This window comes from Lolium rigidum, chromosome 1 (genome assembly GCF_022539505.1).
Source record: "Lolium rigidum isolate FL_2022 chromosome 1, APGP_CSIRO_Lrig_0.1, whole genome shotgun sequence".
NCBI lineage: Eukaryota > Viridiplantae > Streptophyta > Magnoliopsida > Poales > Poaceae > Lolium > Lolium rigidum.
In genome coordinates, this window is record NC_061508.1 from 140340721 (window position 1) to 140353729 (window position 13009).

General features: G+C 44.5%; 1 protein-coding gene across 1 annotated transcript; it reads right to left on the bottom strand.

Annotated features, from left to right (window-relative positions):
• Nucleotides 1-6722: 6722 nt before the first annotated feature.
• Nucleotides 6723-10052, bottom strand: LOC124652122 (probable alpha,alpha-trehalose-phosphate synthase [UDP-forming] 9). Its single transcript, XM_047191150.1, has 3 exons — nucleotides 8218-10052; nucleotides 7450-7723; nucleotides 6723-7034 (listed from the first exon to the last, which is right to left on the bottom strand). The coding sequence occupies exons 1-3, from the start codon at nucleotides 9744-9746 to the stop codon at nucleotides 6723-6725; spliced, it is 2115 nt and encodes a 704-aa protein (XP_047047106.1). The 5' UTR covers nucleotides 9747-10052.
• Between the last annotated feature and the right edge of the window lie 2957 nt (nucleotides 10053-13009).

Genomic DNA, 13009 nt, shown 5'->3' on the forward strand with positions numbered 1-13009 from the left:
GAGTTAAGGAATCTTGGATAGCTGCTTGTTTTATACTCACTGCTGAATTTGCTGATGAGCTACCACATGATGAGGACCAGATGCCACTCAATGGCAATCCACATCCTATGCCTGGGCTACTGCAACCTGACTTGAATAATTTTGTGAATCCACAATTTCCTGAGATTGGTCGGGATGTGCAAGAACAGGTGCAGCCCCCTGTGCATAATCATGGAGTTCAGCACCCTTTGTTTGAGGTGGAGGAAGAACAAGATCAAGCTATGGATGTGGAGGGCCAGGTACAAGAGCAACAGCAAGAAGAAATCCCTGAGCAGCCAGTGGAACAGGAGATTCACCAGTTTAATGAGTCTGCCTTTCTTGATACCTCAAGTTCAGAAGGTTCAGTTAACATGCTACAGGCTCCACAGCATTTGGTAATCAACAGGATTGAGGTGCAGTTTGATGTGGTTGACAAGAAGCTTCTTTCCTTTTTACACAAACAATTTCCTAGCTTTGCAAGTTGTTTGCCTGGTGTGATGTTTGGGCCTCTGTTGCCTAAGGACATGACCATGGATCGAATCTATAAAGGTTTAGCTCCTTCTCTTTTTATGAAGGCTATTCCTATGGCATTACCTACACAGAAGTTTGCCTGGCTTTCTGGCTATAGGAGCTTGATCTCTGAGCTACCAAGTTACAGTGAAGCACCAATGGCTCCTTGTGAGCAATTCAGTGTGGAGCCTACTGCTGCTTCTGAGTTTGTTGGTGGGAGAACAGTAATCAGCAAGAGGAGAAATAAGGACCCTTTTACCCCAAGGTTTACAAGAAGTGCATTTAAAGCCCAGATGCATATTCAGAAGCAAGGGATGAAGAAAGTGTCCAGGAGGAATTCTATCACTGCTGCAGCTTCTCTTTTACTCGAAGAAGTGGACAAGTTCATCTTGGACTCGATAGTTCCGTCGGAAGATGTACTAGACACATGGCTAAAGCAAATGGGTATAAGTTTGAGAGTATGCCAGACAAGGGCACAACTAGGAAAAGGCCTAAGTCATCCAAGCCAGAACAAGCAGATAAGGAGGAGGTTGTTCCTTTCATACCTGTTTCCACTTTGCAGAACATTGGAAGGCAACTACAAATCCTCGAGGAGGACATCACACCTGAGAAGCTTATGGCTGCTCCTGTGGACACCAAGGAAAAGAAGTCATCCAATGAATTATAGTTCATTATGTCAAACAGTCAGTGGTGCTTTTGTGGCAAATGTGAGACTAGTCAGTGATGTGTTTGTGGCAATTGGGAGCATAGCTTTTGGCACTGCAAAACTTTTATTCTCCATTTGTGCCTGTAATGATAATATTTGCTACTATGGTGTTCATGGTTATCTTGTGTGGCCTGTTATGTATGGTCCATTTATGCTATGCTATACTTGGTTTTAATGAATAGAACAACAATGAAGGTTGATTGGAATGTTCTTTGTTGGAATGTCAGAGGTTTAAATGACAAAGACAAGAGATTATTGGTGTTTAACAAAATTGATGAAAGTAATTGTGCCATTATATGCCTGCAAGAAACCAAATGTGAATCTTTTGAACACTCATTTATAAGGACTTTCTTGCCCCAAAAGATTTGATAGATTTGCTTTTGTGCCCTCCATTGGTGCTTCTGGGGGGATTATTGTCCTTTGGAATAGTAGGGTTTTCATGGGCACTCTTCTTGAAATCACTCACTCTGCTATTAGGATACAATTCACTTCTGCTCACACTACTGAAAAGTGGACTCTGGTTACTGTGTATGGTCCTTGTAGAGGGATCATGAGGGATGAATTTGTTCAATGGTTGCATGATTTGGATATCCTGTACATGATAATTGGTTACTCATTGGGGACTTTAATTTTATGAGATCAGTTGATAATAGGAATAAACCAGGGGCTGATATGGCAGATATCTTTCTTTTTAATAGTATCATCAGCCATCTGGGGTTATTGGAATTACCTCTGAAAGGTAGACGTTTTACTTGGTCTAACATGCAAGCCACACCCCTGATGGAACAATTAGATTGGTTTTTCACAACATGTGAATGGACTCTAAAATTTCCCAATACAATGGTATTCCCTCTATCAAAATCTACCTCAGATCACATCCCTTGTGTGGTGTCTATCTCTACATCTATTCCAAAAGCAAAGATTTTTAGGTTTGAGAATATCCGTCTGGAGCAGCCGGGGTTTATGGATGTAGTGAAGAAGGCTTGGGATTTACCAACTCACAAAAATAATGCTCGCTTCGCTTTGGCTGCAAAATTTAAAAATCTCGTATATGCTCGAAGAAATGGGGAAAAATTTGTCTCATTTGAAATTGATAATTGAGCACTGCAACAAGGTCATATTATTCTTTGATAATCTGGAGGATTCTAGGGATTTAAGTAGGGAGGAATTTAATTTCAGAAATATTGTGAAGGTGCATCTTAAAAAGTTATTGGGCATACAGTCAACATATTGGAAGAATAGATGTACAATTAGATGGATTAAACTTGGAGGAGAAAATACCAAATTCTTTCATGCCAAGGCTACTGAAAGATACAGATATAATGTGATCTCAGTTATTAAGGATGAACAAGGGAACTCTATGGTGGATCATAATCAGAAGGCTAATGCTCTTTGGACATGTTATAAAAATAGAATGGGAGTAACAAATGCTTCTGCCACACAAGCTGACATATCACATCTTATCTCTCCTGTGGAAGGTTTGGAATCTTTGTCAAAAGAGTTTACTGTTGAAGAAATTGAGGGTGTGGTTAAACATATGAAAACTGATAAAGCTCCTGGTCCAGATGGATTCAATGGGCTGTTTGTCAAAAAGTGTTGGCACATTATAAAGGATGAATTCCTTAACTTGTGCAAGGATTTTCATAAGGGTCAAGTTTCTCTGGAAAGTATTAATAGCTCCTTTATAACCCTGATTCCAAAGAGTTTGTCTCCAGAAACAGTGAACGATTTTAGACCAATCTCACTGACAAATACTTGTCTGAAATGTCTGAAAAAATTGGCTGCTAACAGACTTCAGATTCAAATTACAAGGTGCATTCATGAAAACCAGTATGGGTTCATAAGGGGTAGAACTATTCAAGACTGTTTAGCATGGACTTTTGAATACCTACATCAATGTCACAAATCTAAGAGGAAAGTTATTGTGTTAAAGCTAGATTTTGAAAAGGCCTTTGATACAATTGAACACAAAGCTATTATCAAGATAATGGAGCTTAAAGGGTTTGATCCAATATTTATTAATTGGGTGATTGAGATTCTTTCTTCTGGTTCATCTGCAATTCTGTTGAATGGGGTTCCTGGTAAAACTTTTGTATGCAAAAGAGGGGTCAGACAGGGAGATCCTTTATCTCCTCTTTTATATGTTCTTGGTGGGGATCTTCTACAAAGCTATGTCAATCATGCATACAGAGAAGGGAGATTAAAGGCACCAATTCCAAATAGAGGAAGTAATGACTACCCTATAGTGCAATATGCAGATGACACTATTATTATGTTACCTGCTGAGATTGAGCAATTACGGATATTGAAAGAGGTTCTTGGGGAGTATACAGCATTCACTGGTCTCAAAGTTAATTATCACAAGTCTTCACTCATACCAATAAATATTTCCCAGTTAGAAGCTGAGGCACTATCAGCACAGATACAATGTAATATTGCCTCCATGCCATTTCCATACCTTGGTATTCCAATGGGCACAACTAAACCAACAATCAGGGATCTCTCTCCACTCACTGATAGAATTGAAAGAAGGCTTACTGCTTCAAGCATCATTCTTGTCTTATGGAGATAGATTAATTTTGGTTAATTCAGCTTCTGTCATCCATGCCTATTCATTTTCTTAGTACATTGGATATACCGGATGGAGTGATTGATGTGATTGATAGAGCCGGAAGGAATTGCTTGTGGAGGAAAAGAAAGGATGATGAGAAAGTGCACTCTCCGGCCTCCCGGGATATGGTATGCAAACCAAAGAATAAAGGAGGCTTAGGTATCATTAATCTAAAGATTCAGAACAAGTGCCTCATGATGAAGCAGCTCCATAAATTCTATAATAATGTGGATCTTCCTTGGGTCAAACTAATAAGGAACTCATACTATTATAAAGAGGCACCACATGCTGTCACTGTTTGTGGTTCATTTTGGTGGAGGAACATTATAAAAATGTTTGAATTATACAGACATTTGACAAATTGCAAGATTGGGTCTGGAGAGACTATTCTTTTCTGGTCAGATAATTGGAATGATGGGGTACTACAAGATATTTTTCCCAGACTATTTTCTTTTGCAAGGGACACATACATTTCAGTCAAAGAGGCATTGCAAATTATTGATCCTGCACAGGCTTTTCATCTGCCTATTTCTGCTGAGGCTGCTATTGAATTAAGAACACTTCAACATATGTTAGCAGGTGTAGTTACCTCAGATCAGGATGATCAATGGCTTATTACAAGCAATAAATCCGGAGCCTTTGTTCCAAGTCAAGTATACAGATTGAGTTTTCAACATATCAATTCACACTTTCCATCGCAATGGATATGGAAAAGCAAGTGTACATCTAAGCACAAATTCTTTGCTTGGCTTATATTACATGATCGAATCAACACCAAGGATATGTTAAGGAGAAGACATTGGCAAGTTACCTCTGATCATAGTTGTGTCTTATGCTTTGCTGGTGCTCTGGAAGATTGGTCCCATTTATTCTTTGAATGCACTTTTAGTGTCAGAGTTTGGATATACTTACAAATAAATTGGGCATCAGGTTCTGGACCAGAAATGTTGAAAAATACGAAGAAACGTTTTAAGGGTCCCTGTTTTGTGGAGATTATTATTTTAGCCTGCTGGAATATATGGAAACAGAGGAATAATAAGATTTTCAAGGATATACAACCAACCTTTAGAAGTTGGAAGGAGGGTTTCTTTTCTGATATTACTCTACTTAAGTATAGAGTAAAAGAGAGTACTGTTCCCATCTTGTCATCATGGATTGACAATTTGTTGTAAATAGTTAGAGTCTAGTTGTGTTCTTTTTGTAAATATTGTACATACTTTCTGCTTTGAGTAATAAAAGGCTGTGGGGGGCTCCCCTGCAGTAGTTAGTTTCAAAAAAATCCGGTGCAAAAGCCATTTGGGGCAAAAAACCAAAGCCCTTGTTTCTACTAGTGGCAGTAGGACCCGGTTGGACCATATATCTCACCACCATCTGTGGGCCACCTAAGCTTGTTGGAACCAAGGCTTTGTTGTGGTACCTAGTTGGCATATCCCCAATTGTAGCCCCCAGAGTTCTCCGAGATTCGCCATTCTTCCGTCCATCTCATTAATTTCGCGCATATGTCTTTGTCTTCATCCGGAATGAATAACAAAGGATCTTAAAGGAATCCTAAACTTTATTTCGCCGACCAGGGTTCGGTCGGAAACTTCACGACCTTGACTTGTGAACGGTAACTTCGCAGATTTTGCGTGTCTTCCATGGAAGGTTCGTAGTGAGAATCTTCCTAAATTTCAGGGCGGAAATTCCGGCATAGATAGCTTTCTTCGAAAGTAATAATATCAACAGTAAAAGTATTTTAGTGACGTTTCACCGTCCAAGACCTAGGACATGTGACGAAAATCTGACGGCGTGACTCCTGAGTTTTCACCGTAGGATCCGTCGCACATATCTCAATGCCTGGGAAATATCGGTGGGGGCGCTTAGTAGATCACGATCGCTGGAAGCAAGAATCGGATGAGCCGACTTGGCTGGTCTGGGCCGTCTACGTTCAGCGTATGCCATTGCCAATGCAGCAGTCAGAAGTCGCCCTGGCCGGCCCGTCGCCATCCAGGCTCCCCCGGTGGGGGTCACCGACGGCGATCAAAGACCTCGTGGCCTGCTTCCGACCGCGTTTGCTAGTAACTAGAAAGCAGAAACGCGGCGTGAGATCGTCGTCGAAAATTTATCGGGGAGCAGCACGGTAGCTCTCGGTCGGAAGCCAACTGTCGTCTCGCTCTTCACTTCTCCCCCTCCTCCTCCTCGATGCAGCGACTGTCCCTATCAACAGCAACGGACGTCGAGGGAACCTCGTACCAGACACGGCAACGAAAAATGTTTTTGGATCACGATGTGGGTTGCCGGCTGCGAGCAAAACAGGAGTACGGATTAACAGATGGAATCGTAGAAAAGCTCGTGGTAACCAACAGAACCCAGCTGGTCTGACGCCGCTCGGTGGGCAGACATGGGCATTGAACAACAAGCTTGAGTGCCTGTGTGGTGTGGTCCTGGAAGGGGAAGTTTGAGGAAGCCGCAGATTGGTTGGAACTTGGAAGGGTAGCTCCTGTAAGTCCCACTGTTCACAGGGTGCAAACAGCAGTTCCAATTCAGGGCACCTGCATTTTGGTTCACAAAAAGCAAAAAAACGATTCATAGATGAGGCAACATAAGAGGGAACGATCAACAGAAACGATCGGATCATCCAAACTATCCACTCTTGGAGCGAACAGAGAAGCTAAGCACGAAAACATGTTTGCATTTATACAGGTAAAACATGAACCAGGTACCTGTTATTTTTAACCTTACGACTGAGGCTAATCAGTTTAGCTGATCTTATGCCTTTCCCCATCTCCCCTTAACTTTTTATGTTTCTGCTATTATTAGCTAATTACAACAAGGAAACCATCAACAGAATGAACTGCTACATGAAGATGTCTGCAGGCCACTCTTGCATCGCCAGACCTACTCGAAGGAGACGCGAGACCTTGAAGCTGCCGGCTGCTGGGTCGATAGCTTTATCAGGCCCTGAAGCATGTTCACAACATCGGATGGCTCGTCCAGGTAGTACTTGGCTGAGCTTGGCTTGTTGCCGACAGTGCAAGGGAAGATCTCAACGGTCTCTGCTAGTGCGTGCTTCTTCATCCCAGTTGTGGTAGCCGCAAACATCTCTTCATCGGACCGGTCATCGCCGACACACAGGATGAAATCTGGGAAGTTGCCACGAGCTCCCATGGCTGAAACTAGATTATCCACGGCAAGTCCCTTGCCCACCCCCTGCACCGCAGAGATGTATAACAGCCCATGAGACAAACAGGACAAGTCATAATGCAAACAAGGACTACCCATGACACATCAATATTAAATATAGCCAACAGAAGCAACTTAAGTGGGCATGGTCATTGAAAATGTTATCAGCCGAATTTAGTTAAATGCTCAAGAGATACGGTAGCTGAATATGAAATGGATGGAACTTCTCAAAGCCTGTATAATCTAATGCCTTTGGGTCTGAAAGCTACGCTTCGGCTGATCATGACAGCTACTAGTGGAATTGAGACTTGTTCGTGTCGTCCTTGTTTAAGCACATGAAAGTGAAATAGCTATCAAACTTCCAAAGAGATGGCACAGAGCACTAACCTATCTACTATATCGTAAAAGAGATGATACAGGGTGGTATTAGAAGTTTCCGTACCTGAGGATTGAGTTCCACGATCTTATGCCCGCTTTTCACACACACTGGCTCATTTGCAAGGACACTCTGTAGGTGGTCCTGAAGCTCTTTGGCCTGGCATGGCCCAAAATCTGGATCAGCTTCCTCATAGCGCCACACCAGTGATGTTTCTTTAACCTCAATCGATGATCCGTCAGTCAAGTCAGTGTAATGCTTCATTACAGGCAGTGCAATGTCCTTCCAGTCTAAATCTATCACCAACTTGCAGGACTCCCATGGAGAATGCCTGCTCCACCTGATAAAGATACAGTGTAAGCACCCAATCTTATTCCTTAATCTCCTCACAGTCACAGGCACACAATCACATAGAAGAAATTCGTCATACTACTATTAATGAACTCAGAATAACTACACTTCAGAGAGCAATGCTGATCAACATCAACTCTTGGCAACCCTTTTCAGTTCAGTATACTAGAGAAAGCAAATAGTCTTTGTGTATATCAGTATTGGTTTACCAGAACATTTCAGTACTAGGAAGATAGTGACAGAAGCACACTGGGTTGCCTACTTAAATACAATTTGTAAAACAATTCATGGCAATTCAAGTACAGATCATGCTAATTAAATCAACTACAACAGTGGCATTGATCTCAAAATTGAATACTACAAATGTCCCATAACCAGGCCACCATCTTGTCCATTTATCATCTACGAAATGCCTAAAGCAACAGCAGGTTCAGTTCAATTAGAAAACATGCCAAAAAAAGGGGGATAAGACTTTGTGTTTACCTTGTGAAGTAGCCGTGCTCTGCAGAGATCCCCAGCCTTTCGCATGGAGCAAACCATTTAGCCAGTTCATCCTTCCCGCGCCCACTGACTAAGAACACTGTATTCTTAGGATCGGAGCACAATTCATTCAGAATACGGATCAATTCTTGGCTGGGCGCCTTGTTGATGAGCTCTTGCGGCATCAGCGTGCCATCATAGTCCAGTAAGATGAGCCTGTTGCCAGTCTTGCAGTAGGCTGGATGAATGTGCTCAGGCAAGAGCTTCTGGAAGTCGGGACCAAGCGCGAGGACGCGGAAGCTCATGGCAAGACCAATGTTAACGACCACCATAGACGAGTGGTGCTCGCAAGCCTTGAGCAAGTCCTGGTGGAAGGACCGCGCCCAGTATGCAACATCATGCGTGCTCACATACCTGTAGTGCGTCTCTTGCCTCAGCCGCCTGTCGGTCTCCTTCATCCTCAGAGCAGACTGCATTGCCTCAGCAACGTCATCCACATTCCACGGGTTAACCCGGATCGCGCCGCTCATCGACGGCGAGCACCCAACAAATTCGGACAAGATAACCCCGCTCTGCCTGGGCACGCCGGGCAAAGAGTTGACTATCGGGCCCTCCTGCCGGCACACCGTGTAGATGTAGGGTGTCCTGTTGAGCCCATCGCGCACGGCATTCACGATGCAGACATCTGCAGAAGCGTAGAACGCCGCCTTGTCGTGCATCGGGATGGCGCCGTCGATGAGGACAACCGGGTCGTGGCCAGGAAAGCCGAAACGGGTGTTGATCCGATCCCGGATGGCCAGCACCTCCGCTCTGATCTCGTCGATGTCGGGCCCAAGGCTCCGCGGCGGGTTGTTGATCTGCACGAGCACAACATTGCCGCGCAAGTCCGGCCGCGACTCCAGCATCTTCTCCATGGCCAGGAGCTTGAGCCCAATCCCCTTGAACAAATCGATGTCGTCCACGCCGAGCATCAATTTGTAGCCCTTGTACTTATGGGCGATCTCCTTGGCCTTGGTGGCTGTCTCCGGTGACGGCAAGACCGCACGGAGCTGGTCCATGTCGACGCCGACGGAGAGGGTCCTGACGACCACGGTGCGGCCGTAGTACTCGATGCCGATGTAGCCGTGGCTGATGTGCTTCTCGGCGCCGAGAATCCTGCTGCAGGAGGAGATGAAGTGGCGCGCGTAGTCGTAGGTCTGGAAGCCCACGAGGTCGGCATTGAGGAAGGAGCGCAGGATGTCCTTGCGGACGGGCACCGCGTTGAAGAGCTCCGAGGAGGGGAAGGGGGAGTGGAGGAAGAAACCTATGCGGGCGCGCGGGGACTTGTGGCGGAGGATGGTGGGGAGCGCCCAGAGGTGGTAATCGTGGATGAAGACGAGGTCCTCGGTCGGATTGAAGAGCTCAATTACGCGGTCGGCGAACTTGGTGTTGGCGGTCAGGAAGGCGTGGTAGAGATCGTCGTTGAAGGGGAGGACGCTGCCGCTGCCGTAGGAGCCCGTGAATGGGAGGAGGTAGTGGAGCATCGGCCACATGTAGTGCTTGCAGAAGCCGTCGTAGAAGTCGGCGTGCAGGTTGGCGGTGAGGAACACGGGCAGGCAGGAGAAGCGCTCGAGGAGTTCCGAGGCGAGCTCGTCGGACTCCTCGATAGACGCGGCGGCCGCGGCCGGGAGCGTGCCGACGAAGATGACGGGGCTGGGGAGGCCACGGGAGAGCTGGAACGGGAGCGCGTCGCAGTCGAGGGAGAAGTCGAAGCCGTGCGGGGCGTCGGGGTTGGGCTCCGCGCGGAGCGGGAGGCGATGCGCTACCAGGATTCGGCGCGGCTCCGGGTCCGGGGTGGCCGGCGAAAGCTGGTGGTCGTGGCCGGAGTCGGATGGGGAGGACATTGTGCGCACACAGGGGTTTGGCGGCGTCGGGTTTTGGTTGTGGAATTGGAGTGGTGGTGGGTCAGGGGCAGCAGGGGGGGCCTATTTATTTGTTAGCCGCGCCTCCAGGCGGACGCGCTGGACTGCAGGCTGGCAGGGAGATTTCCCAGGCTGGCCCCTCAGTTTGCTGGATTTTTCACATCGAAAAGGACGTGGCGAAATGTTCAGATTAGAGCACAAATCAATCAATCACCCAATAAATACCATCATAATAAGGTGGAAATGGTAGATGTACTACTCACTTCTGCAATAAGAGTGAAAAAAATGCTCATCTCAGGATGGTTCCCTTACTAACTACCTACAAAATCAAATTCTTACCAAATGTTTTGAGTGATATTCAACCAAACCCACAATCCATCACCACTCTTGCTTGCAAAAATATTGCGTGGTTTGTAAGAAGATAAACACCAAAACGCACACTAATTGAGTAGTGCATTTTTATTTGCACGGTTCTAAAGAGATTTATTCGGGTAATCAATAAGCATTATAGGGTGGAATGGTAAGAGTGCAAATATTATTCAGTTTTTTATGACAAAAACTTTATTCAAATTAGGATGGTTCACTTACTAACAAAATGCCTTGCGTACTATTAAAGCGAGGTTTCATTACCGCTCTCTATAGCAAAAACATTGTGCGGTTATAGCATAGACATCCAAAATACATGTGTCTTCTTTACCGGAAAATAGACGCATATGATTTGAGTACAGCCTTTTTGTCTATACAGTCTGTATTATCTTTTAGAATTGTCGATAGATAAGCATCATGGTTGGTGACCACGAGGTCAGGTGGAAATGGTGGAATGGTGTTAGTTTCATAAGAGTGACAAATCAAAGCATATTTGGACATTTCTCTTACTGAATACATAGAAAATAAAATAATTTGTCGTATTATTCAAGCGATTGTCCCCACCTCTCTCGTTGCAACAATATTGTGTGATTTGTAGGATAAAATCCAAAACACGTGCGAATTGAGTGAAACTTCTTTGTCTATGCAATCAATATACTCAATCACAGCTATTGACAAATAAAGATTTATAATTGGCAAACATTTGGAAAGTAAATAGCTGGCAATAGACTGGTGCCTCCATAAAAATACGTGTTCTCAACAGATATTTCACATATATTTGATGAGGCTTATCTATGCATCGTAAACATTTTTAGTCACGAATATCGATTTGTTACTTTTATATTTGAACATTCAATTGTACGGTGGCCAATCGTGACAAACAACAATACAAGCAAAAGAGGGCCTAGACTTAGCCTAGCCTGGGATTTTGCACGGGCTTAGGCCCCCAATAGAAGTGTCTAGCTCCTTAGAAAAACCAAGTAAATTCAATATCTCAAAAAACACATGCATGGACCGATGCCAAGTATCACCTATTTCTAGGTCCGCGCTTGATACAGGCACCAACATAGCATACAAGGTAACAAAGATCGGCCATACAAGTAGTAGTTAGTGGGCCACAATACCAACATGGCCAAGATCTCTATTAAGAACATGATTTTTGTTTCTGGAGATCATCATGGGCCAAGGCCTTGCTTGGGTGAGCACGGCGATGCTTTCCATATAGAGAGGAACGAAGTACAACGAAAACACGTGTGTAAAGATTAACGATTTTTGAGTGCCATGAATGGAATCTGATTCCTAAAGTTTCATGCATGCATTTGTGTATGCATGCACATAGCTTGTAGTATCAGTGATCTTATCTTGATAGACAAAGATTCATAGTTGGCAATAATGAAAAGTTATACAGCTATCAACAAACTAGAGCGTCCATGATTTTTTTATGTCCTTTGAAAAACATTGATTTATCACACTCTTCAAGAATTACTCTCATGCTTCTGAATGTTGCTTTCACATCTATATGACGAGGCTTACCTATGCACATTACATATTGATATCGGTCGTATACTCTTTATATTGTTGAAAGAACACCTCTCATATTATGTTTTGTGTGTTTGATGTCAATATATGTGATACACTAATGTGTGTTTAAGTGGTACAGTGATTATATAGATACATTTTTATGTGTGTTGGATGTGGTCAGTTCTGTCAAAAAGAAGCAGCAAAAAGATCATCAGGCCGGATAATCCGGGCCGGATATTTCCAAAATATCCGGCCCCCGGTTTTGGCTAAGGACTTGAGGTTTTGTGGCTCAGTATGCTTCTGGATAGGGGCCGGACATTTGCCCGGATATTGTCCCGGATTTGTCCCAAGGCCGGATTATCCGGGCCGGACATTTCCGAAATATCCGGCCCCCTCGAAAATGGCTAAGGACCTGAAGAAAAGCAAGTCAGTATAGAGGCCGAATACTTGGCCGGACTTTCTCCCGGTTTTGTACCTAAGGCCGGATTATCCGGGGGGGGAGCCGGAATATCCGGCCCCCCGGAAGGCTCAACGGCTGGATTTTGGAGAGAGGTATTTATACCCCTCTTCTTCTACCTTGCTCCTTGCTCAATCATTGCACAAGAAATCTGCCAAGCTTCACCTCCATTTGAGCCACCTCAAGAAACACAAAATTTGCAAGATCTCCTTCCTCCCCCAACCAAAGCTCTTGATCTTTGGAGATTCGAAGGAGAAGACATCGATCTACATCCTCACCGAAGCATTTTTCATTTCCCCCTCATTTGTTTGAGGGATCTCATGCTAGTGTTCCTATTTGGTTCCCTAGTTTATTTGTGTTGATGTGTTGTTGTTGATTGTTGTATTGTTACAGATTTGGGAGCCTCCAATTCAGTTGTGGATGTGTACCCCAAGAACCTTGTAAAGGCCCGGTTTCCGCCTCGAGGAAATCCCTTAGTGGAAGTGGGCTAGGCCTTCGTGGCGTTGCTCACCGGAGATCTGAGTGAAGCCTTCGTGGCTGTTGGTTTGGC

Coding starts and splice junctions, on each gene's coding strand:
- LOC124652122 (XM_047191150.1), bottom strand. CDS start 9,746: ATGTGGCCGATGCTCCACTACCTCCTCCCATTCACGGGCTCCTACGGC. Junction 7,724..8,217: donor GAGCACGGCTACTTCACAAG/GTAAACACAAAG, acceptor TATCTTTATCAG/GTGGAGCAGGCATTCTCCAT. Junction 7,035..7,449: donor TCGTGGAACTCAATCCTCAG/GTACGGAAACTT, acceptor TCTGCGGTGCAG/GGGGTGGGCAAGGGACTTGC.